At 43.4% G+C, this 25,687-nt stretch overlaps 1 protein-coding gene across 3 annotated transcripts in view; it reads left to right on the forward strand.

The window, feature by feature from the left end:
- The window catches only part of arnt2 (aryl-hydrocarbon receptor nuclear translocator 2), a 47,223-nt gene that overhangs the window by 14,602 nt on the left and 6,934 nt on the right, over positions 1 to 25,687 (forward strand). For all 3 annotated transcript variants that reach the window (XM_061244653.1, XM_061244652.1, XM_061244651.1), the window contains exons 6-15: positions 6,186 to 6,288; positions 11,530 to 11,595; positions 11,905 to 11,990; positions 13,965 to 14,041; positions 14,827 to 14,961; positions 15,730 to 15,804; positions 17,658 to 17,809; positions 24,589 to 24,664; positions 24,757 to 24,880; positions 25,303 to 25,402. In XM_061244653.1, coding sequence (XP_061100637.1) covers positions 6,186 to 6,288; positions 11,530 to 11,595; positions 11,905 to 11,990; positions 13,965 to 14,041; positions 14,827 to 14,961; positions 15,730 to 15,804; positions 17,658 to 17,809; positions 24,589 to 24,664; positions 24,757 to 24,880; positions 25,303 to 25,402 — 994 coding nt within the window. The remainder of the gene's footprint in view (positions 1 to 6,185; positions 6,289 to 11,529; positions 11,596 to 11,904; positions 11,991 to 13,964; positions 14,042 to 14,826; positions 14,962 to 15,729; positions 15,805 to 17,657; positions 17,810 to 24,588; positions 24,665 to 24,756; positions 24,881 to 25,302; positions 25,403 to 25,687) is intronic.

Genomic DNA, 25,687 nt, shown 5'->3' on the forward strand with positions numbered 1-25,687 from the left:
TTAAGTGATTAAAAATTGAGTGATACATACACATTGTGCTATGAATATTTCACAAAATAAATTTTTCTTATAAAGAGGTTTTAAATAAAGTGTAAAGAGAGGACTTACTGCTTTACTACCATATCTGACTTCTTCATAACATCACTCTCAAGGCTACTGCACGGAGAATTGTTGAGAAATTCATTGAACTGTCATGTCAAGAATAGGACTATGGACATTACTAATATTTGTGGATCCATCTTTGCATCAAATTCCACAATGAATGCCTCGGCTTTTTATCATTACTACTGTGGGTCTTTGTACTGTACAGGATTCAGTTTGTTTCTGTTATTCTCCCTCTGATACCATGGAGTTTTAGCTAGGTTCTAAATCTAATCAGACCCAATGCATTTATAAAAGGCATTATGTCATGATCGACTATTGAAAATGACTTGCTATAGAGAAAGAAAATGTTTTTTTTATCCCCTCTAAATATGGGTTTCTTCTAAGCACCGACACAACAGCATCTGAAAGATGAAACGGTTTGCTTTCTGCCCGCATGTGAAGGAACAATGCTGCAATGACAGTTAGATTATTATTATTTTTCGCTGTTTTTGTTTTTCTGCCTCAGGACGATAGTGTAATTATTATGTTCTGTCAGAGTAAGAACGATAATAATAAGGTTGCCTGTAGAGATGGAAAACGTGGACACAAATGGGGGGCCGTGGTGCTCGCATGCGAAGACGACCCGCATGCCTCCCCTCTCCCATTCGTTTCCATTCTTTCGTCCTTTCACATTCTCCCTCTTCTTCTCGCACTCTTATTGTCATTGTGCGTCACCCACACGCCCTTTTTCCTGGCATAGGAATGTGTACTGGGAAGGTCAGATGTCTTGTTTGCTAAGGATACAATTAGGTTTCTTAAGGGCATGAGCCAGCCCATCAGGAGAAGCCATTTACATTGGATCTACTTCTGTTGCTGTCCCCCCGTCTGAGCATCCTGCGTCTGCATGAGCAACACTAATTTCCTATGGCTTTCCCATAAAAACCCTTTGGAACGCTTTCCGTGGTCTTATCGGAACACGGACGCGTCCCTCCCTAGGTCGTGGCTGACGGTGGTGCTGGTGGATGAAGTGGCAGCTCCGTGTGTTGTTGTTGCTGCTGGGCCATGTTGCGTCTTAGCGGGACTCCAGCAGGAACTGGGTCCAACGCAAACGCAGCCCTGCTGTGTACAGTTTCGGGAACACCAGAAGAAGAAGAACACGGTGAACGCAGTCCAAGCCCGCACTGGACATTTTGGAACAAAAAAGCCTGCAAGGCTAAGTTTGTTCTAAACAAGAGAAAATATTACTCATCTGACATTAAACAAAATGTGGGAAGCATCTGTTCGGGAAGTTAGCAGATTTGGAATCACTTTCCTTTTGACGGTGGGAAAACATGTCAGATAAAAAAAAAAAAATTGCGTCAAATGGGGAAAGTACGGGAAATGTTGCACAAAAGTGTTTTTGCGTGCATCCACCGGAAAAAATGGCTTTAATGAGGTTGGGTGTGACCAATCTTTTTATTGCTTTGGTAGTACACTGTGCTCAGTGTCAACCTTATTAGGCTTCTATAAACAGCTTTTAAAGACAGTTTCATCATACCAGTGAGCATTGTGCAGGTGCAGGACTATGAATAAAAAGGCACGCAGTTCCTACATTGATCACCCGATATTGATGCAAATACCCTCATAATTAACGGTGTTAGTCTGCACTGGAGTACAATGCAAAAAGAAGAGAAATTGTACCCCTGTCCAAATTCTTATGGACTGCACTGTATATTATGGTTTCCTCAAAGCTCCTCACTGTGAAAGTGGGAAATCCAACCGGATTTTTAAAGGCCTGTTCTATTTCCACAATTTAGAGTCAACCTTTTCAACCCCTATAAGAAAAAGCTTATTTCCTGTCCAAAAGCCTGCTTCTGCTTCACCATAGGTTTACAATCAATCCTGGAAATTGGTAGTCAGTGCTGCAGAGTGGAAAACAAAAAAAGATATCTGCTCCGAGTCATAGGCGCCAGGACGTCTGTCAACACTTTCGTTTCTCACAATTCACACATTTTAGCGATCGACCTCAAATATAATTTCTCTTCGGACATGACTACGAGCTTAGATCATAATTATTGCCGTCCTCTCACATTGTGACCAAATTCTTCAACAAGAGCTAAAGCGCACTGTTGTCTTGCCATGTCTGGTTTGTTTATTGTGATGAAAAATTTGGGTGACTGGAACATTTCTTTTCCACTAACACCTTTTCAGAATCTGGAGGGAAAAGACTCTTTTCTTAACTGAGTGGAAAGTTTTGGATGTTGTTGTTTAAGCTCTCTTCCTCATCACATAAATCCCAACCTTTTATTTTATTGTTCAGAAATATAACCGCCCATTCTTGCTTACTGCTGAGTTGACAGAATCTATTTTATTTTCATTCTTCCACTGAAGTCATTCTGATGGTCTTGTCTCCATTGTTTTTTTTTTTTTTTTTTTTTTCTCGTTTCAAACTTGATTTCAGGGGAAAGTAAATGGCTCATCTCCATCAGAATGTATATTTCTATCTGTTCTATACCTCCACCTGAAATTCAGTTTAAAGTGATTCCTTAATATTCCCTTCCCTGATTATTTAAAGGTACAACAGGTAAGATTTTTGTGTTAAAACATTGTTACTAGACCATTGTAAATCCCTTCCTATCATTGAAAAAGTCTCTCTGACATGTCGACTCACCCTTTGCCTGTGTTTATGGTCCTTAAATTCGGGCTTCAAAATATACAGTTAATGGCCTGACACTCTGTACCAAAACATTGTTTAACTGTACAATAATTCAAGCTCATTGGTTGAAAATTGGTTGTAATTGCCCCAGCCAATGGCGTTACAACGTCAGCGCAGCTATTCCACCTTTTAAGGGACCAAAAGTAATGGGACAAACTAACAATCATAAATCAAACTTTCACTTTTTAATACTTGGTTGCAAATCCTTTGTCTGGAACGCATAGACATCACCAGATGCTGGGTTTCATCCCTGGTGATGCTCTGCCAGGCTTCTACTACAACTGTCTTCAGTTCCTGCTTGTTCTTGGGGCATTTTCCCTTCAGTTTTGTCTTCAGCAAGTGAAATGCATGTTCAATCGGATTCAGGTCAGGTGATTGACTTGGCCATTGCATAACATTCCACTTCTTTGCCTTAAAAAACTCTTTGGTTGCTTTCGCAGTATGCTTCGGGCCATTGTCCATCTGCACTGTGAAGCGCCGTCCAATGAGTTCTGAAGCATTTGGCTGAATATGAGCAGATAATATTGCCCGAAACACTTCAGAATTCATCCTGCTGCTTTTGTCAGCAGTCACATCATCAGTAATTACATGGGAACCAGTTCCATTGGCAGCCATACATGCCCACGCCATGACACTACCACCACCATTCTTCACTGATGAGGTGGTATGTTTTGGATCATGAGCAGTCCCTTTCCTTCTCCATACTCTTCTCTTCCCATCATTCTGGTACAAGTTGATCTTTGTCTCATCTGTCCATAGGATGTTGTTCCAGAACTGTAAAGGCTTTTTTAGATGTTGGCAAACTCTAATCTGGTCTTCCCGTTTTTGAGGCTCACCAATGGTTTACGTCTTGTGGTGAACCCTCTGTATTCTCTCTGGTGAAGTCTTCTCTTGATTGTTGACTTTGACACACATACACCTACCACCTGGAGAGTGTTCTTGATCTGGCCAACTGTTGTGAAAGGGTTTTTCTTCACCAGGGAAATAATTCTTCTGTCATCCACCACAGTTGTTTTCTGTGGTCTTCCGGGTCTTTTGGTGTTGCTGAGCTCACCGGTCCGTTCTTTCTTTTTAAGAATGTTCCAAACAGTTGATTTGGCCACACCTAATGTTTTTGCTATCTCTCTGATGGGTTTGTTTTGATTTTTCAGCCTAATGATGGCTTGCTTCACTGATAGTGACAGCTCTTTGGATCTCATATTGAGAGTTGACAGCAACAGATTCCAAATGCAAATAGCACACTTGAAATGAAATCTAGACCTTTTATCTGCTCCTTGTAAATGAGATAATGAGGGAGTAACACACACCTGGCTATGGAACAGCTCAGCAGCCAATTGTCCCAATACTTTTGGTCCCTTAAAAAGTGGGAGGCACATATACAAACTGTTGTAATTCCTACACCGTTCACCTGATTTGGATGTAAATACCCTCAAATTAAAGCTGAAAGTCTGCAGTTAAAGCATATCTTGTTCGTTTCATTTCAAGTGGTGGTGTATAGAGCCAAAAAGAGGAGAATTGTGTCGATGTCCCAATATTTATGGACCTGACTGTATATGATTTGCAAGAAACATGGGCAGTAAATATTTTCTGGCATTTCATGATTAGTAAAGAATATCATCTTTCGTGCCCATGTTAAAGTGAATAAAGTGTTATTTACTAGGAATGAGTATTTTCATCTTTCGGTTGACTGGCAACATTTAATCGATTGACTGATTAAAAATCTATTTTCAGAACTTCCATAATGGGCTTGTACAATCATGCCCCAATAGGCTGGACACAAGCCAAAACAATAAAAGTCAGTATAAGCACAGTAAATAGATATATTACTGCACAATTCAGGCATTATTTCTGGAAAATCACGGCGAAAAATTACAATTAATTTATGGTTGCACAAAAGACATATAGCAGTGTATCACCGATAATATTTCCTAACTCCAAATATTTACAAGGCATGACATTGACAAGTGTCTTTTCCTTTTGAACCTGCACTGTAATGGGCTTGCGCGATCGTATATTCTGGCTCTAACAATTTGATGGGTTCAAGAAAATTCACAAAATTAGGCAACATGTCCTTAGTAATTATACAAGTGACGTGTTGTGCAATATATTTCTTTCCGGTTGAGTCACACCCGCCTTTAACTTCCGTTTAGAGGGTCACTAGTTTCATTCATCTTGATTTGTGATGGTGCTTTTGTTGTGAATTAGTATATCATGCAGTTCTTGAAGTTTGATGCGACATATTTACTCAGAATTTTTTACAGATTGCAAAATGTTGCTTGCCATAGCCTACTTCGCTGCGTTTTCGAGTTGGTGGTTCCGCAATCATGTTAATTTGGCTCTACTCTACGACCCCACTGCTGTAGGCTACCCGACTCCAATCAAAATATAGAACGGTCTTAAAAATGTAAAATATATAAATATGATTCTTTAATGCAGGATTCAAATGTTTTTTTCAACCGGTTTTCAAGACTTTGCCATTTCGGTCAAGTGTCCATTTCGGTTAACTGGTTAACCATGCCCATCCCTATTATTCACTGATCCAATTAGTACAATAATAACTACACGTTCAAGGGCAATTAGAAGGTTAACAACGGATTCTGAATAATGGAGAATAAGGGTTCTGCCATATTTTCATAGTCGTTTCATGTTCCATGTACAGACAAATAATCACAATGGATCAGAATACATGAACTTTTTTATTAAATGAAGAAAGGTTGCAATGAAACTGCGTACCTGAAAGCTGTTCCAGTCCATTTGGACTTTGTATGCCCCATTCCTTATTGTGAGGAACAGCCGGCCTCTCCCCCTTTGTAAAGTGAGAAAACATGTACGTTCTGCCTTCCTTCTGGGTTGACAATGTTGCTCCCTTGTGGATACATTGTTTTTATATCTGCTGAGACTGGGGAAAAAAGGGATTCCATATGATTCTCATTTAAGGAACATAAAGCCTCAGGTACATACTGATACAACACCGATGCATACTGATGTTGTGCAATTGCTGGCATTTCCTCTGGAAAGCAAAAAAAAAAAGCAATAATAACTGACCGTGTTATTACAGCAGGCGCGTTAACTGTCTCTGTCTGTCGGTATGAATCATTCCCTAATTGATCAATTGAGAAATTTAATTTCTAAAGCATGCTGACTGCTGATTTTATGGAACCTATATTTCAGCATCTGAATTCCCATCGTTAACCACCGCCAAGCATTTTCAGAACCACTTTTTCCATTTTGTCTCAGCCGCACAAATTCAGTCACATATTACTCTGTTATTTGTTGTCTCCTGCACCGTCTATTTGAATGCACAGTCAGGCACCTATTAAAATATGTGTGGATTCCGACGCCGGTTCCAGGCCTGTGTTTACTCCGCTGGGACCCGCGCCTCTCTGACCTCTCTCTGTTCCTACAGGCCGGATCCTGGATCTGAAGACGGGCACTGTGAAGAAAGAGGGCCAGCAGTCCTCCATGAGAATGTGCATGGGCTCCAGGCGCTCCTTCATCTGCCGAATGAGGTAATGTTCAAGGGGACCGGCGTGCTCCCAGAGGCCCTCTCACCCCGGCTCTGCGCCGCGGGCCAACTCCAAGCCAAGGAATGTAAGCAACTGTAACCATTCTGTTTATTTGACATTCTTCATTAATTACGGCTGCCGATCTCATAATGTCATCACAGCAAAGGGAACAAGAAAACACTCAAGTCTGCTCGTCAGAGATTAGAGCAGGACGCTATTTGGAGAGATTGAACTGACCCTTGTGCTGGTCACAGGGATGTGTTTATCATCACATATGGTTAGTTTGATTTGTTTTGCTGAAGCATAGCTATTTTTTTGTCTAAAGAGGCTATTGGTGGATACTCAAGTACTCATGCTGGAGTAGTCGAGATGGAATAAGTGGGAATTGTAAACCGTTGTTACATTGCCAGTGATGGGCAAATTGAGTTTCTTTTAAAGTACCAAATTACATGTGTATTGATGTAACACACTCACCAGTGAACATGGGTAGAAACTACAGCACTAATAGACAAAGTGCCTCTGAATCTTTTACAATTTTATAAGCCTTCTACAAGTTGAGGTAGGTAGGTTTGATGGGTCCTCTTGACTGAAACCATAGCAACACTTTCATTTAGTGAATTCTCTGAGTATGGCTCCCCTCACATCGTGTGGAAGGACTTTATAAAACATCCTAAATGTGATGAGCTAGCTAGGTCTATTAATCAGTGCTGGCGTCCCAAAAAAAAAAAAAACACAGCTTGAATGAATCACCAATTTTAGTGTGCAGTCTGCGGACAAACCGTCAAAACCAAGAAAAGATCCAGAAAGGATGAGCAAATTACTGCATTCCCTGCATAGTGACGGGCAGAGCTCATCTCAGCAGTGCGCACTGCTTTCCTTGAGCATATTTTTCTACAGCGAAAATGTGTATGAATGTCATCCATATTTAAGCCAGATTTGCGGTTTTATCTCGCTTTGTTTTTTTAAGCAGATTCACTCAGTACACCTTCATGGAAATTATATGGCTGACTAACTGACAACATGCATTCAAAACCATCATGAATGACACCCGTGTCACATGAACTAGCATTGAGATGAGGGCAGGTGGATAGAGGAGGGGGCTACACAATCGATCAGTTTTTATTTGTATAGCGCTTTTAAAAAAGGGACTTTGTCACAATGCAGCTCTTGCAGAGAGCTGGCCCTAAAGTGTATGCCTTGGCTGACCGTGGCAAGGAAAAACTCCCTGGCTGATGACAGGAAGAAACCTTGAGCAGAACCTGACTCAGAGGAACCCATCTGCCGCTGGTTGGCACTGTGTATTACAGTATGTAAATGTCCAATTCCAATTAAGTCCAAGCAAAGATGACTCCGGTCATGTAGAGAGATGGCAGGAACACCAATGGGTGGCACTGCCAGGCAAGGGGACAGGCTTGGTGCATACTGTAGAGCTGAATCAACAGTGGCAGGAGGGGGTGCACAGCTGGTCTTCGGCTGGAGCTCCGGATCTGGAAGAGGTGCTCAGGAAAGTTGCGCAGGAGCTCCGGGCAGATGCCCAGAGCAGGGAGAAGAGGAAAGTTAGGGTTTTTCATTGTTAGGGCATTCAGATGGTAGTTAGTCAAGCAGAGCAGGAGAGAGAGGTCCTTGCGTGCGATAAAGAGAACCCCGGCAGAATAAGGCTATGGCAGCATAGCTAAGGGATATGGAGGCAGTGGCCAACACAGCCATGTGAGCAGGCTTGAGACAGTCAACACCTGACCATGACTGGTTCAGTTTCATATAGCACTGCCAATAATGATCCAGTGACAGCACTGACCACTAAGTCCACCAGAGACTCAATAGCCTATGCTAGCCACCCACTCCTGCCCCTCAACTATAAGACAGACTAAAAAGATACGTTTTAAGCCTGCACCCTGAACATGAGCAGGCAATTTGTTCCACAGGAGAGGAGCACGATAGGAAAATTCTCTACCACCTATGGTACTTTTATCTATTCTAGGAATCACAAGGTGGCCTGCACCCTGCGAACAGAACATTCGATAGGCAATATAATGAAGAATAAAATAATTTAAGTACATTGGGGCAAGCCCATGTAACGCTTAAACTTAAGAAGTAGTATCTTATAGTCTATTTGGAATTTAACTGGCGACCAGTGAAGTGAAGCTAATGCTGGGCTGATGTGCTTAAATCTCCTTGTTCTAGTGAGAATACGAGCTGCTGAATTTTGAATTAGCTGGAGCCCTTTCAGAGAGGAATTTGCACATCCAGACAAAAGAGCATTGCATTAATCTAATCTTGAAGTAACAAAAGCATGAACTAGCTTTTCTGCATCATTTAGGGACAGTATTTTCCTAATTTGTACCTTATCTAAGCCTTAAAATCTAAATAAGCCTGCAGATTTTCTGTTTGTGTATAAAGGAGGTATGAAGTTAACTAATATTTTTTACTTACTATTACTTTTTTGCTTTACTTAAAATAATTTCACTTGTGCTGCGATGGGAGAATTTTCAGTAAATTCTTAAGTCTCTTATCTCAACTGGATTTACATGTACACCACAATCCACACTACAGATGTTTCCGCTTGTTGTGGACCCTGTGGATGTTTTTGGAAAAATTGGACATGTCCAGTTGCCCATAATTATTATGACCTGAGCCATTGAGGGAGAACAGAGTGGACGTGTCACCCTTCTTGCAACAGGTAAAGAAGTGCAAAAGTAATGCAAGATCTGCCTCCAGTAGTTCAGATAAGAACGTCGGACAACCATTTCTTTATGAGATGCTGCACTGCACTGCACTACACTCTATGTGTTCCTGCACTGCTAGCAGGAGCCTATCTCCTGCACCTCCTTACTTACTTCCAACATGCATTCCCTTCTAAAAATAAGTGTCAAGTTAGAAGTTAGCTGTTGTGTATATATAAGAAGTGCATGCTGTAAACTTATTTTATTTATATATATATATATATATATATATATATATATATATATATATATATATATATATATATATATTTCTCTGAAAAAATTGAGCGCCCTCCCATATTTTTTGTGGAAGAACTGGTGTTACTCCGAGTATTAGTTCTTAAGCTAAGACATTATTATTTATGCATAAACTTCATTAGCTTGCATTTTTCAATGTACAGTAACACTGTAGTTTTAGTATTTTGACCAGTTGAAGAAAAAATAATGTAGCTAGTTAAATTAAAAGCCAGTTTACAGAATAAAGAAATTCCACCATTCATCCATAACATGGCATTGTCCATGGTCCTAATATGATGGAATATGTGACCTATTGAGAAACTGCTTCAAGGTTTCGACTTGAGTTACGTGAGGTTTCAAGAGACTACCGACACTGGGCTAATGAAACCTGTCATCTTATGTATAAACCCCTAAAAACTGTGTTTTTACGCTTGACATTAAGACATACAGACCATGAGAGCAATTGCATTACCATGTAGCCACGAACACAGCTGATATGGTTGTTTGACTGATGAACGATGACAAGCTGGCTCACCTCCAAACGCTGGTGTTACTTACATTAACGTCTTGCGTTTAAAAGCTTAAAAACTATTTTTACTAAAGCTTAAAAACTGATTTGGCATTAAGACAGGCAGATTATGAAAGTCAATATATTGTTCTCCTAAATTAAGATGAAAGCCTAACAGCCAAAAATGAACGTTTTTACATAAACATTGATTTATGTGAAATTGGCTGTCGCGACTTAAAACTGATTATGATAGAACAGGTCACGTATATACGGTATACACACACAGTATATATGACTTAAATAATGGCTTGGATCTTGAATAAATAAGTCTGCCTAGTATTTCAATACATTGGAATGCTTGATCCCTATAAATGTTCAGGATGCCAGTGACTGTTACTTCAGCTTTTGCTTACAGTGAAATATTTGCACATAAATGAAAGTCCACACCATTTATCTGATGGAAGATCTTCTCCTGTGATTGGTTAAGATCCCCCTACATAAACAAAGAAAATATTGTTTCCCCTTATGTCAGTCAGTTTTCCCAGAAATGCACATTGTATGAGTGGTAAATGAGCTTAATTTTCTTGTGATGTTGAAATGCGGAAACTGCCATGGTGAAGTTTCTACAATTTACCACCATCCCTGCTTAGGCTTTCACGTCCTCCTCACGTCTTATAAATCAGCATGGAAAGTAGTTTTTTTAAGCACAATACAAGATGTTGTAAATATCAGGTTACATTCCTCTTACCCTAAAAACTGCATGTATTTTAGGCTATTCATTTTCCTGGAAGATTAAGGATTAGTCTATTTTTAACCATGGGGAACAATGTGAATTTATTTCTTTATTTTTAAACATTATAAACGTTACCTCATGTGATGATCTAAATCTAAATGCTGTATGTTACTTGTTTTTGTCTCTATCTGTCACAGTGTTATTAGGCCGTCTGAAACATTGCCAAAAATGTCTATTGCTCCATGTTCTGTTGAAGGCAGTTTTGAATTAAAACAACATGTGCAGATGATGGTCAGTGTAATCGTGTCTCACAGACAAAGAGGTCATCGTGCACTTATGTAAAATCACAGATATTCACTCTGAGCATTTATAATAGTTCATGTACCCATATCTGTTGAAAAAATCTGTGATTTTGAGGTGTAGTCTTGATTATTGTATCATCAATGTAATGTCCCTCACCATTGGGGAAAATGATTGAAAAAAGCCAAATTCACCTCTGTGCTTGTGGATTCAAATGAAGCCTAAGACACAACATGCTTATTTTGGATAGCCCATTTTAAGATTGGTTACATGTCTCCAAGGCACAATGCTTTGCCTAGTGTTTTTGGACAGCTGTCTGTACAAGGGAAATCTTTCCTTCATTTGAGAAAAGGGACCAAATAAAATATTTCCTTTGGAGGAAGGTGAAACAAATGGGAAAGTCAGGAATGCCAAATAGGAGATTAGACTTTTGTTTTTTATGGTGCTATTCCCTTGAACCCCAGGTTTTCTTCGGAGCTATGCAATCCAGCAGGGGGTCAACAGCCCTCACTCTGGAAAGCTGCAGGGTCTGCTGGTTTCTGTTTTCACCTGAAAAACCCATTTAGACTCGTAACTGATTTAGATAAGAGAAGTGAGGAGAGTTCACCGCTTTATCAACTCTTTCGATCGAGCAATTAGACTAAGTGCCACCCTGGGTCAGAGATCCTTTCTAAAACAAATATACTAAAATATATGGCAAACTCATACTTCTGTTGTCATGATGGTTTGCTTTTCCTTCTCTGTAGGTGTGGGACTGCTCCTTTAGACCATATCTCATTGAATCGTCTGTCCAACATGAGAAAGAGATACAGGTATGATTCCATGTAATGGTGTTCTTTGAGCTCCGACAGCAGCCTCATCCTCTGAATAAAAGCATTTACTTTTCCTTGAAGCAGTTCCTACAATACATATGGTAATTATCCTGTTACTATAACTATATTGAAGAGATGGCAGAGGAAAAATTGCGCACGGTCTTTCTGAAATCCTCCGCTTGGAAAATGATGCTGATTTCCACCGTTTCCCCAACGGACGTAAACCAGTTCCCAGTGTTCCTGATGTTTCCAGTGGTTTAGTGTTTGTGGCTTAGGCGACGGCTGACACTCGTGTCCCTCTCTCTACAGGAACGGCCTGGGACCCTCCAAAGAAGGGGAGGCACAGTACTCCGTGGTGCACTGTACAGGATACATCAAAGCATGGCCGCCTGCAGGTATGTACAGCGGCCTCGGCCCGCCGTTCACCAGCCCGTAACGCGTGACAGCTGGCAACCGTGTCCGAGGCCCCCTCTCTCGATCACACAGATAAGATCATCTGGGCCCCCCTGTCTTCCCAAGCTATTAAACAGACACGCAAGCCACGCGATTTCCAGATAGCACCCACAGCCCATCTCATGGAAGACTCTGGAATCCAGTGTCATGTTCTGCTCCGGAATGTACCCTCCAGGGGGTACATTTTCCCATCACAGCGTACATTTCCCATCACTCCTTGCCAGCATTTATTTATTACTTTATTTATTTATTTACTTAACTTTACTTAACCAGGTTGGTCAGCGGAGAGCTGTTTTCTTCTGGGGGTAGGAAATGAAAGGGATTGTGCAGTCAGACTGACGCGGAAGATAATTAGGTGATCTAAGTTAATTGATACTCCTCCTTGTATCATCAAACATTCACACAGTAATGTTGGTTATAAAAATATTCAAAATATGTCAACATCAAAGATGTTGGCTACATGTAGAGAGCCATGTTGTTCTGTGGAATTTGACCGGGGCACTGGGGTTAATACCCATGCTCTTCCCAAAAATGGATGTGGCTCACATAGCTGCTTGTCAGTCATTCCGATTAGGTGTCCTCTGAAACGGCACTTTTCCCCGCACTACGAATTCCATGCTGGCGGAATTGTTCCAGGAAGCTAAAAATCACAAATCACATGTGCGGCAAATTAATGATTCTATCTCTCTGGAACGTTTCCTTGCACGCATCTGTTACAAAGTACAGAAATGGGGTCTTCCCTTCAAGGCCTGTATTGCCTTTGTAATGACTGTCATATGTGTGAAGCTGGATATTTATAGCAATTGGCAGAAGGTGACACACTTTGGAGTTCTTGGTTATAACCTCATCACAGGAAGTGGTTTTGCATTGAAGTGGAATGTGGTTGAAATCCAGTACACTTCCATGAGAATATTATTTATTTCACAGTCAAAATGACAATCTGATGTAGCTGATGGCAGTGAATCCAGAGAGCAAATGAATAATTCATGAATGACAATGGCATTGATTGAAAATGCAGTGTGAGCATTGTTTTGAAAAAATGGGAAAGATCATGTTCCACAGGTTTGGGCTGAGTGTTTCCAAAGATCTCACTGGATCATGTGCTTTCCACTGAGAGCATGGTGCATGCCCTTTGTAAGCCTTCAACATGCACATGGCTAATGAAGCTTTCTGCAGGCTAACCTTTCTTTTTAAAATTGTTTTGAAGCAAATTGTGTGTCGCAATGGCTTTTCGTTAACTGCCAAATTTAAGCCTCAGGGTGCTTTATGCAGAAACTGGGACATTTAATAGCATGTATGTGTCCCTCTGCCAGACTCTAGTGAAATAACAAAGCCCTCTAAAAAGCTTCAGTTGAATTTGAAAGAAACCTTTTTGGAGCCAGCACGCTTACTGACATTATTGTTCTCTAGGTGAGTCACATCTGTCGTGAATGCACCTTGCATTAGTTTTCATGTGTGCCTTTGTGAACTCTCTCAAGGCCTTTTATTTTGAGGAGTCGAGACAAACAGTTAATGACCGAACAGTTGGAAGGATCGGTGAAAAGGCTCAAATGGACAGCTTTGGGGAGCTGGAAATTTGGACGCTTTTCTGACACTTTCAGGCTTTTCTGCATTAACGAGACCGATCAAGAGAAGATGAAGTCAGCGTAATTGTATACCAAAATAGCCTTTCAGTTGACAGTTCGTAAGTCGTGGAGTTGTAATGACAAACAGTCTCATGTGGCTGTTTATAGGTTAAGTGGGGGCTTCCTAGCCAAGTTAAGACATGGCAAGTGCCGAAGGCTTTTCTCATTGTCCTTTGTCCAGGGAGTGGTAGCAAAGTTTGCAGCACTTGAAAGACTGAGATGTGCTATTTTGACAAACCACCAGAATCTGCTCTTTTTTTTTTTTCCCCATCTCTCTCTTTTATTTCTCAGGTATGACGATACCAGATGAGGACTCGGACGCAGGGCAGACCAGCAAATACTGCCTGGTTGCGATCGGAAGGCTTCAGGTACAGTCTCACCAGCATGATTCATCACCTCTAACGCAGGCCAGGCTGGCAGACCCACTCCGCTGTCTTGGCCAAATAAGGCCACAGAAAGCAGAGAGGCCTCTGGTGAAATGAGCTGATGAAGCTGGGTGCTCCGAGTGACCCAAGGCTGGGCGCTGGGGCATACCTCTCGGGCGCCGGGTAGGATCACATCCAGAGGATTAGGCTAATTGACAAGACGGTGAGAAGACGCAGGTTTTTCCGTCTCAACCCTGGAATATATGGGAGTGAAATTGGGTCACTCCCCATTCAGCCTTTCACTTTAAAAGGCCTGGCTGCCAGTGGGGAATGAATCTTCCTCATTAATGTGATGTAGTAACATACCAGACAAGATGGGTGTTTCTGATAAGCGGTTTTTTTGGGGGTTTTTGTTTCCTTCCCCCCCCCACCTCTTTTGTGATCTTAAAACTTTAAGATAAAGAATCATGGGGGCCTTTGTACATGTTCTGTTGGAGGTTTGTGGGATATCGCTGTCTCACTCACTTATGCTGATGTGTTGGTTTGAAGGAGTGTCAGTCTTCCCGCGCTCAGCATTCGTGATTGGGTGTCAGTGAGATGTTATGGGAGGTGTTATGGGAATGATGGTTGGTGGTTGTGAACCAGCACTAGTGTTATGAGACCTGGTCTAAGTGAGGCCAGGCCAGTGCTATTGGCAATGGGCCCGATTGTGGTCTTCTAGCCTGCCTCAGCACCTGTGTGGGGCGGCTGGCTCCAGTACTGACCAGACTCCCCTGCTGTCTGTGCAGGTGACCAGCTGCCCGGTGTCCATGGACATGAATGGGCTGTCGGTGCCCACAGAGTTCCTCTCGCGCCACAACTCAGACGGCGTCATCACCTTCGTCGACCCCCGCTGCATCAACGTGATTGGATACCAGCCCCAGGTCAGACGCGCTATAGGGAGAGATGGGAGCTGTAGTCTCGGTCTTAAAAAAAGTACACTCCGTAGGGGTGATTGGGTTTAATCGGAACCACATTTTACTGAACAACACATTGAGTAAGTTGCATTTTGATTGTGTTGGATCCTGACACAGTGCCACCTGAGGTAAATGTATTGTTTTATAAATCATGTTCTGCTTTTTCTCCCGCTGTTCCCTCTGTCTGTCTCAGTGTGTACAAGCCAGACATAGCATAGTTCCTTTATAGCATAGTTCCTTTATGACGCCCTTTGGGAAATGCTTCATAAATCATGCTTACAGGCTTATAAACATGACTGTGGAAATATATTGCACCCTGAACAGTTCTAAAGCTTCACAACCTGTCAATATTCAATTGCAGATAAGTGGATTTTGTATTTTTATAAAATAATTTTTTTGAAGGCTAACCTAATTCCCTCATCTATGGAATTGAAACCCTGCTCTGAAACGAGGTACAATCGAAGACCTGCGAGAAAGAATGGAGGGAGCATCATTTCTTTGATAAACGGGGTCCTTGGCTTAAAGGATTTTTTTTCTAGGCAGGGCTGTTCGATGCATACAGATTCTTTCTCTTTGTTGATCCTGTGGTTCGTCTTGTATGCAAGCTGGTTCTGTAGTGTTTTCAGAGACTGGGATGAGAGGAGAAACGGCCATGTCCCCACCTCAGGTTTTCAGAAGCGATGCCTCCTCCGTCCGGATGCATTAACTCTGAATGTGTCCATTTCTGTTTTGAAGGACCTGCTGGGGAAGGACATTCTGGAGTTCTGCCACCCTGAAGACCAGAGTCACCTGCGGGAGAGCTTTCAGCAGGTGCGTGAGCTTGGGGGAGAAGCCCAGTCCCTCAAACCCGCCGTTTCCATGGAGACTGCCACCAAAGCGCTGTGCAGAGCAATCACTGTCATCGCTTCTAAGCAATCACTCAACTGCACTTTAATTGTGCCACTTGTGTCCACGTGTTCCTGGTAATGAAGAGCTATGCAGGCTATCGCCGAACACTAGAATCATCCGGAAAGGTCAAATGGGATTTTTCCTCGTTTCAGGTGATAAGCCATCGTTCCTGCCGTCCTTTTAGATCAGCTGCAGCCACGCGAAGGACTGAGCAGTGGCTCAGATATCCACAGGGGTTGAAAAGGTTTCTTTTCAGCTCTTTGTTTAATAGAATGCTGTCTGGGACTTAGCACTTAAACATGCTTGCTGAAAGCCATGTTTGCATTTGAAGCGGACTAGGCGGGCAGGGCGAAAAGTTGCCTTTGTTCAAGTTTTAAGTTTGAGGTTACACAGGTTGACTGTTGACAAAGGCCTTGTGGCAGTTCTGCGAAGTCCTTTTTGTGGAAAGCTGGGTGTGTTTTGTGAGCTTGAGAGCTTGCACATGGAGCCCCAGCTAGCATTGTGCCAGTACACCTGCTCCTGAAAGCAGCTGGCTCATTCTCAGCTCTCACTAAACCCTGTCAATTACAAGGTCATTTCTGCTTAAGAACTGAAATTATAAAGTCATGTTTTTTACATGCAGAATAGAACTAAAGTGAGTTGTAAAAATAGTGAATCTGATTTGGAAGGGTTATTTATAGTTCGCTATTGTACTCTACGGCACTCTGCAGAAGAGTGATGTAATGTAACGGGTTACTGCTGCTACCAGATGTGCAGCAGACCAAATAGATTAATAAATAAATGTATATACAGGGATTCAGTGTGGAATAAGAAATAAGACAAACCTCCAAATGTTGTTTCTCAAGGGGAATATGGGAAACCTCTGGGCTGTCGACATTATCGCTCTTACTGTAGGTTGGCGGAAGGGAGAGCCATTGAAATAACCGCTCGTCAGTTTTAGTGCGGTCTCCACATTTCAGGGGCTGGAAAGGAATCCTTCAGGCTGATAGCGGGGGGAGAAGCAGATAGGCCAGTGTCACGCTCTCCGCCAAGAACAACAACCTCCTGTCCTATCTCTGCTCTCACAGTGCACTGTATCTCCCGCTCAATGGGAAGCTTTTATTTGAAATCCTCAATAGGATAGTTTTTGGGTTTTTTCCTCCTCAGCCCTTTGTTCATTGACCCCTTGGCATGGTGGTCAAGTCTGTTTGCCGAAGGAAGTGGTTCTTCTCGTGTAAAGATACTGCAAAGCTGAAGCATTTTTGTTCTTTTGTGCACAAGAAATCTTCACTGCCCTTCTCATTATGCAAGAAAATAGGTTTGCGATGCCGGGTTCATCTTCTGTATGTATTTAGCAGCAGTCTGAAAATGAGGGTGAGAAGCTATCGTTGGATAGCATGCATTGTTATGTTAAACGGCTGTAATAAGGACTACGTTCTCCTCTCCCGTCAGCGTAAACAGCTGGGGCCGGCCTGAGCTTCATTTTCACTCTTACTCTTTCTGCTGTACTTCGCTCTCATGCAATCATTATTCCATCTGCACCCATCCGCCTAATCGCGCTGGAGCGGTTCCTGTGATCAATCGGCTGCCGGCAATCCGTCTGCTCTAGCTGCGCACGAAATACAGTCCTCCAGGAACTTAACTGCAGAGCTGTAATGGTTGGGTGAATTTGAGACTTAACATTTCAAAAACATTTTCATGCATCTTTCAGATGGATGTGGTGTGTTTTTCAGGTCCTTTCAGGTTCATGATTGGTTTCAGTAATGTGTGTAATGGCTGATGTGTGCTCCTTTCAGGTGGTGAAGCTGAAGGGCCAGGTCCTCTCGGTGATGTATCGCTTCCGCATGAAGAACAGGGAGTGGATGCTGCTTCGGACCAGCAGCTTCACCTTCCAGAACCCGTACTCCGACGAGATCGAGTACATCATCTGCACCAACACCAACGTCAAGTACGTTTCCCAACCCTTATTTTATCACAACCCCTCCTCTAATGAGATCAAGTACATCATCTGCACCAACACCAACGTCAGGTACGTTTCCCAACCCTTATTTTATCACAACCCCTCCTCTAATGAGATCGAGTACATCATCTGCACCAACACCAACGTCAGGTACGTTTCCCAACCCTTATTTTATCACAACCCCTACTCTAATGAGATTGAGTACATCTGCACCAACACCAACGTCAAGTACGTTTCCCAACCCTTATTTTATCACAACCCCTACTCTAATGAGATCGAGTACATCTGCACCAACACCAACGTCAAGTACGTTTCCCAACCCTTAGAAATGAGCCTGGTCTCCCTTCGACTGTGGCATACTTGGTTACTGATTTAGAAAATAAAAGATTAAAGGGATTCTAATGGATTCCTGGCTGTGAGACGTTTGCACGCTCACAGATGAAGTGTGGTTTTTAAACTGCCTGCCTAATGCCTGACGGCCTAATGGCAGTCTTTCGCAGCCCCATAGGCCTGTCTGCAAGGAAGTGGTTACAGGGCCTTAGAAAATTTATCTATTTTTTTAATAGTTCACGAAATGTTGAATAATATTTGCCTGCATTGGATTTAAATGTTTATTAATAACGTGTAAAAATAAGAAATGCTGTGAATTATAACCCCCTTTTCCATTTCATACTCCCACGTTCTCCCTTGTGTGCTGCTCTGTTTACTTTGGTCCCTCTGGTACCTATATTAAAATGGTGGAACTCCCAGTGCTGTGTACAGTTAGTCATTTTCCTACTGTTGGTGCTGCATTTCAGGCTGGCATAAACTGGAATACCTATGTATGGCCAGCAGGGGGCACTTTTGTTTTTGTTGGTTTTGTCATGCTGCCTGGCAGGAAGGTGGCTGAGAGGAAGTCTGAAGGAAGATTAAGTCAAGGGAAAAAATCCAGACTTAGTGAAACAGTGATCTACTCATTCACTGAAAATAAATGTCCTACTTTTCTTAATCCTGCGTTTTTCCTCATTCATGTCTTTAATCATTATTTCCCCCCCCTTCTTTAGTTGTTTATATACACAATTTAAGCAGATATCCAAGTAGTCTTTATTTCATAATGCAGTATAATACACCTTGATTTTACCTACTCCTTTTAGGCTAGATTATCCTAGGAGATTGAATTAACTGTGTAATAACATTCCATACTATTAAGAATGGATGCATGGCTATCCTAAAGTATTTTGCGATTGAAATGAGGACCAATATAGTATAACCTTTTAATGATTAGATTTAATGCTAGATTTACTGAAACCTATTATAAAATCCAGTATCGTTTGTCAAATTGTGGCTGCTGTAGACTCCAGCTCCTGTTCCCTGGAGTATCACGGCTCATTCCACACACTGTGTGATTTACAGCAGTAACATTGTGGGGAGTGTGTGTATGTGTGTGTATGTACGTCTGAGGTGTGAATTAGGCCTTGAAGGAGAAGTGTAAATCACAGCAGGATAGCAGGATAGCAGCAGAGTTGGAGGGGGCGGGGGTTCTTGATGTGAAGTATTCATCATAACACTACTATCCTAGCCATGCAAGAAGAATCTCACATTCCTAAACTGTTGGTGGGGGGAAGAATAATGTTATTTTGAGTAACACTGGATGACTTATCATTTACATAAATGCGCATTGTGAGCAATGCAACAAGTCACATTCCAGTGGGCAAAGCTGTCTTTTAATGTCCCAATATTCGCTGGGGTAGACTCGGTATGGCTCTGTCTCTGCGGAGACCGTCTGGAACATTGACAGTTCCTCCTCTCCATATTTATGCATAACATAAAAACAGTGGAAATGAGCAATTTAGCCTATTCATTTTAGGATTATGATAGGAACGTTATCTGGAGATGTATACGAAGACCTTCATTTAAAGAGGCTTATGCAGCAGTCTATGAGTGAGGAATTTGCCTGCCATAAGTTTTATGGATGTGTCTGACGAAGCGGGTGAGTTTAGCCCAGTTTAAGGTCCCAGGGCTCATATGGGAGTGCGTTGTGGAATGTCGGCCCCTTTTACTGAAGACTAATCAAGCCCGTCTCAAATGGGTCAAACGGGGCAACAGCTATCCAGCCCAACAGATGCGGCAGTAAGGGACGGTGGATGTTGGCAGTGTGAGAGGGTGGATGTTGGCAGTGTGAGAGGGGTGGATGTTGGCAGTGTGAGAGGGGTGGATGTGGGCAGTGTGAGAGGGTGGAAGTGGGCAGTGTGAGATGGTGGATGTTGGCAGTGTGAGAGGGTGGATGTGGGCAGTGTGAGAGGGTGGATGTGGGCAGTGTGAGAGGGGTGGATGTGGGCAGTGTGAGATGGTGGATGTTGGCAGTGTGAGAGGGGTGGATGTGGGCAGTGTGAGAGGGGTGGATGTGGGCAGTGTGAGATGGTGGATGTTGGCAGTGTGAGAGGGGTGGATGTGGGCAGTGTGAGAGGGGTGGATGTGGGCAGTGTTAGGGTGGATGTTGGTAGTGTGAGAGGGTGGCTGTGGGCGGTGTGAGAGGGTGGATGTTGGCAGTGTGAGAGGGGTGGATGTGGGCAGTGTGAGAGGGTGGATGTGAGCAGTGTGAGAGGGTGGATGTGGGCAGTGTGAGAGGGTGGATGTGGGCAGTGTGAGAGGGTGGATGTGGGCAGTGTGAGAGGGGTGGATGTGGGCAGTGTTAGGGTGGATGTTGGTAGTGTGAGAGGGTGGCTGTGGGCGGTGTGAGAGGGTGGATGTTGGCAGTGTGAGATGGTGGATGTGGGCAGTGTGAGAGGGTGGATGTTGGCAGTGTGAGAGGGGTGGATGTGGGCAGTGTGAGAGGGTGGATGTTGGCAGTGTGAGAGGGGTGGATGTGGGCAGTGTTAGGGTGGATGTGGGCAGTGTGAGAGGGTGGATGTGGGCAGTGTGAGAGGGGTGGATGTGGGCAGTGTGAGATGGTGGATGTGAGCAGTGTGAGAGGGTGGATGTGGGCAGTGTGAGAGGGTGGATGTGGGCAGTGTTAGGGTCGATGTTGGCAGTGTGAGAGGGTGGATGTGGGCAGTGTGAGAGGGTGGATGTGGGCAGTGTGAGAGGGGTGGATGTGGGCAGTGTGAGAGGGGTGGATGTGGGCAGTGTGAGAGGGTGGATGTGGGCAGTGTGAGAGGGTGGATGTGGGCAGTGTGAGAGGGGTGGATGTGGGCAGTGTTAGGGTGGATGTTGGTAGTGTGAGAGGGTGGCTGTGGGCGGTGTGAGAGGGTGGATGTTGGCAGTGTGAGATGGTGGATGTGGGCAGTGTGAGAGGGTGGATGTTGGCAGTGTGAGAGGGGTGGATGTGGGCAGTGTGAGAGGGTGGATGTTGGCAGTGTGAGAGGGGTGGATGTGGGCAGTGTTAGGGTGGATGTGGGCAGTGTGAGAGGGTGGATGTGGGCAGTGTGAGAGGGTGGATGTGGGCAGTGTGAGATGGTGGATGTGAGCAGTGTGAGAGGGTGGATGTGGGCAGTGTGAGATGGTGGATGTGAGCAGTGTGAGAGGGTGGATGTGGGCAGTGTGAGATGGTGGATGTCGGCTGTGCGATACTGTCAGGCATTAAGCAGGTCTTTTTCTGAAGTTGCAACAGTTATGGTATAAGTGGAAAGTCTAAGCGGGGAGATTGAAGCCATTCATATGATTTAACACTGAAAACCGTGTATGTGGCTCTTATTTTACACAATTCTCATGTGTCTTTGAGTCCTAGGGTTGGAGTCAGGAAGTATTCAGATGTTTATGGAAATTAATAAGTTGTGCCTTCTTCTAGTGTTTTTTTAGAAGGGACATTTTGTCTGAAACTGATCCGTATGAATATAAACTGTCTCTGCAATGACACGCCAAAGGTCCTAATCTCCCAGCTCCCCCCGAGCCCTGTGTGTTGACATTGGTCTCACACCTTTGTGTCGGCTCAGCGGTGCCCTGTGGCTCTAATCCCTTTAGGTTCGACCAGAGAGCTCTAAACGTCTCCACAACCGTTTCCTCCAAAGTCCTTAACCGCAACTCTGCTAAAATTAAACATTGAAAATCCTCCTCAACTTCTCTCTGTCACCATTTCAGTGAAATAGCTGTAAAATATTTTTTTTTCTACTTTTCAGCTTATGCAAATGTCTGATACCAGCCATAGTGTTGAAACTTTTGTGTAATGTTTTTTTCGTGTTCTTTTTCCTTGTAAACATTCTGCAGTAGTGTTGATGCCCTTGCTCACATTCCTTAGTATTATGTGTTTATCAGAGTGTATGCCTATGTGACCCAAAAACTCACATTTTTGTGTGTGAGGGTAAGACTTAATTTTCCAAGGGCCCTTTAGAAGTGTGACTACTTTGGGCAGTTCACATCAGGACTGCTGGCTGAAGTTGTTTTTAATAACTGTCTGCCGGTCAGGCGGCAGTTGGGACTATAAATCCTCAAGCAGGGAATTTCGAGGAATGCAGCAGCTATTGGAATCGTATGCACATACTCTGCAAGCCTTTTAATGTGTCAGAGTTCGCCGGGAACGCAACCAAAATAAATCTACTGTAATAGTAAATAACTTTGGCCCACTGTAAATTGTATCTATAAAATAAGCTATTAAAAGTTAAAACTCCCATTTGGCTGTGTTTGTACAAATCCCCCTGTGTGTAAAAAGCAATTTTTGGAGCACAGCGAAGCGGCTGGGAGCGGTGACCTTGTTATCCCCAGTCTTTCATACACTGAAGTACTCTGAAGACACCCCAACTATCTTTCTCGCTATCCTGCTAGCTCAGTTACCTGCCTCCATTAGAACTCCACACTGATCTGCTCAGTGCGCATGAGGAAAAGTCCAGTGTTCGAGTCACCTCCCCTCATCATTAACATTTAGAGTCACTGTCACAAAGCCTTGTTGACTTAGACTTATGTTTTAATTCATATAGGCGCTTCATTACCGAGAAAGTTTCAGCATAAATGCAGGAATTTCACCACTGGTGAGATTTGGTGCCTGTGTGTCATTAGGAAGTCTGCGCACCGTACAGGTAGAGTTGTCACGCAAATATCGGGTGCCGTTTGAGGGAATTTATCAAACGGACAGGGAAGCTTGCATAGGGTTTGCTAATGCCTGTGCTCCATGCTAGCCCAACTTTCTTGTTGATAGCCATCCTGCTTTGACTGGGTTAATCCTGTGCGGGTCCCGGTGACCCCACGCCCCCACGGATCGGATCGTGCCTCGTTGTGGAGCAGGGCCATAAATCCAGCCCTGTCTCTACATTTGTAAGATCTCTGGCCACCACTTGACATTACGGACTTTTGAAGTAATTGCCGCTGTAAAAAGTGTTATTGTAGCTGACAGAGTCCTTTGAACTATAGATTGTTATGTTCATTGCTTGACAGACTTCTTTCCAATACTTTGCGGCTTGCGCTCCATGTCAGGACATGGCCCTTGGCTGCAGCAGAATCCTGAACGCTGGGCGTGAACGTTTCTGCCATTCATCGCTTTTTCCTTTCCACTGTAAACACTTCAAGATGTATGGAACTAAAAATGATCCTCTGGGAGGGGAAAGTTGATAGTTGTCTCCGCGGAGAGGGGAACTGCCGGTTCAGTCCGATCAGGAAACCCTGTTTAGCGGTGGTCGGTGTGGGGAATGTCTTGAAGCAGTTTGAGGTTGTCATCCCCGCTCAGTTGGACACGCGCAGGATTGCACTTGTGATGTTTTTTTGAATTTGGAGCCAGCTGCTCCAGCACAACCCTACAGCTTCAATTTGGAGCTCGGTGAATACATTTCGCTCCACATAAACAGGAAATTTCAGAGGGCTTTTTTAGGAAATAGCTGCATGGCTCTTAAATTTCACGTTTTCTGGAGGATTTGGGTTATTTTCCGTGTGGTGTTTCACAAATTCTTCAGTGTCTTGGCAAATGTTTTTGTTGTAGTTGTGTTTAATGTAATCCTCTATGGATGAACGATGTACAAACCTTTCCATGCATATTGGAGCCTAATTTATATTTACGAGTCACAAATGTGAATCCCTGCTCTGTATTAAGATTGAAAACATATCAATCATTTACTTCACCCTAACATATCCATATATTCAGGTATATGATTTGAAAGTTTGGTGGCGGGTATTTAAAAAATATATACCCTGGTGCACGTGCTTTAGCTTCATGTTAGAGAGCTCCTGCTTAGTAAGTATGCCTAACCAGATGATTTCCCTGGGTTTTCAGTTGCCTTGCAGCATAGATCGTACATAGAAACTGAGGGGCTAGGTGTTGAAGCCCAAGAAGTGACCGGAAACGGCCTCTACTGAGCCTGCTGTCCATTTAATTAAATGTAGGAAACCAAAGTGAACAACCTCATTTTTTGTGATCATAAGTTTCATTATCTATAACAGTGAAACAATGTTTGTTTTGGTCCAGATGTTTTGGGAATTGTTTTATTAACATTTGCATATTACATATTATCACAATCTGCTTTTCATCTGAAATGTAACAATCATTAAACCGGTTTCAAAATGCCATCAGGGAAGTTTTATTTTGCCTTCATAAGTCTTAATATTCACCATTCATTTTAATGGGAGCACCAATGTTTTGCGCATCACAAACTTAGGTTAGCTGATGGCGTGTTAGGCTGTCTAGTTAAATATGAATGTCTATGCCTCACAAGTGAACACCAAGTGCCTTCATTGGCAAGGTGTGGCTTGACTGGCCAGCTGTGGATTTATATAGATTTTGAAGGAACTGGAGGATGACTGCACTTGGTAGCATAGCCTCCGTTATTGTGCTGATTCGGCCATCTTGTTTCATCCTGTCCCATTTACAGGCAGCTGCAGCAGCAACAGCAGGCCGAGATGGAGGTGCACCAGAGAGACGGCCTGTCGGCTTACGACCTCTCCCAGGTAGGAGCCATCCCCGTATCCCCCTCGATGCCAGCCTGTTCCCATCAGTCAGGAAGGCTCAGGCCCTCTCTTCTCCCCACTGTATGCTGCAGGTTCCTGTCCCCGGTGTGGGTGGCGCTGTCCATGAGGCAGGAAAGCCCATCGACAAATCAGAGGCCATGTTTTCCCAGGAAAGAGACCCCCGCTTCGCGGACATGTACGCTGGGATCTCAGGATGTAGGTGTCACATCTCATGTCATTTACGATTTATATTTGTCATGTTACCACTACATTCAATGCAGTAGGGACTTTGCTCCTTTGCGCCTGTGGCAAGACCTTATAAGGAGACTGTTGTGCAATAACATCCCAGGAGATCAGCAGTTTCTGAGATACTCAATCCACCCTGTCTGGCACGAACAGTCATTCCACGGTCAAAGTCTTAGATCACGTTTCCTTCCCCATTCTAACATTTGGTCTGAAAAACAGCTGAACCTCTTGACCATGTATGCATGCTTTTATGCATTTAGTTGCTGCCGTATGATTGGCTGATTAAATATTTGCATTAACAAGCTGATGTACAGCTCTACCTGGCTGTCTAGTGGCATCTAGGTGTCTGCCTAGATGCCAGGTAAATTGTAAATGCCTGTTCAATCTCTCAGCCGATAAGAAGATGATGGTTCCGTCCTCCACGGCCGGGGGCCAGCAGCTCTACTCTCAGGGGAGCCCTTTCCAGCCAGGGCATTCTGGGAAAAGCTTCAGGTATGGCCATTCCCTGTGGACTGCAGAAGCCTCCTTTACCTTTCAAATCTAACCATTTCAAGAGCCACTGTGATTAATGGCTTTAGCCTTGGCTGTAATGATGATATACATGTAATACTGTATTAATTGAGAGGATGGCATGTGTGGGCTCCAGTTAAGACTGTACCTGAGGGTCCCTGTTTTGAATCCCAGGCGGGATCACTGGCATGCCTTTCTGCTCGGGTTATTACCTCAGCTGCTCCTGTAAAGACCCATCCATCTGTGTGAAAAGGCTTAGAGTTATAG

Source organism: Conger conger, chromosome 6 (genome assembly GCF_963514075.1).
Source record: "Conger conger chromosome 6, fConCon1.1, whole genome shotgun sequence".
In the NCBI taxonomy this organism is placed as follows: domain Eukaryota; kingdom Metazoa; phylum Chordata; class Actinopteri; order Anguilliformes; family Congridae; genus Conger; species Conger conger.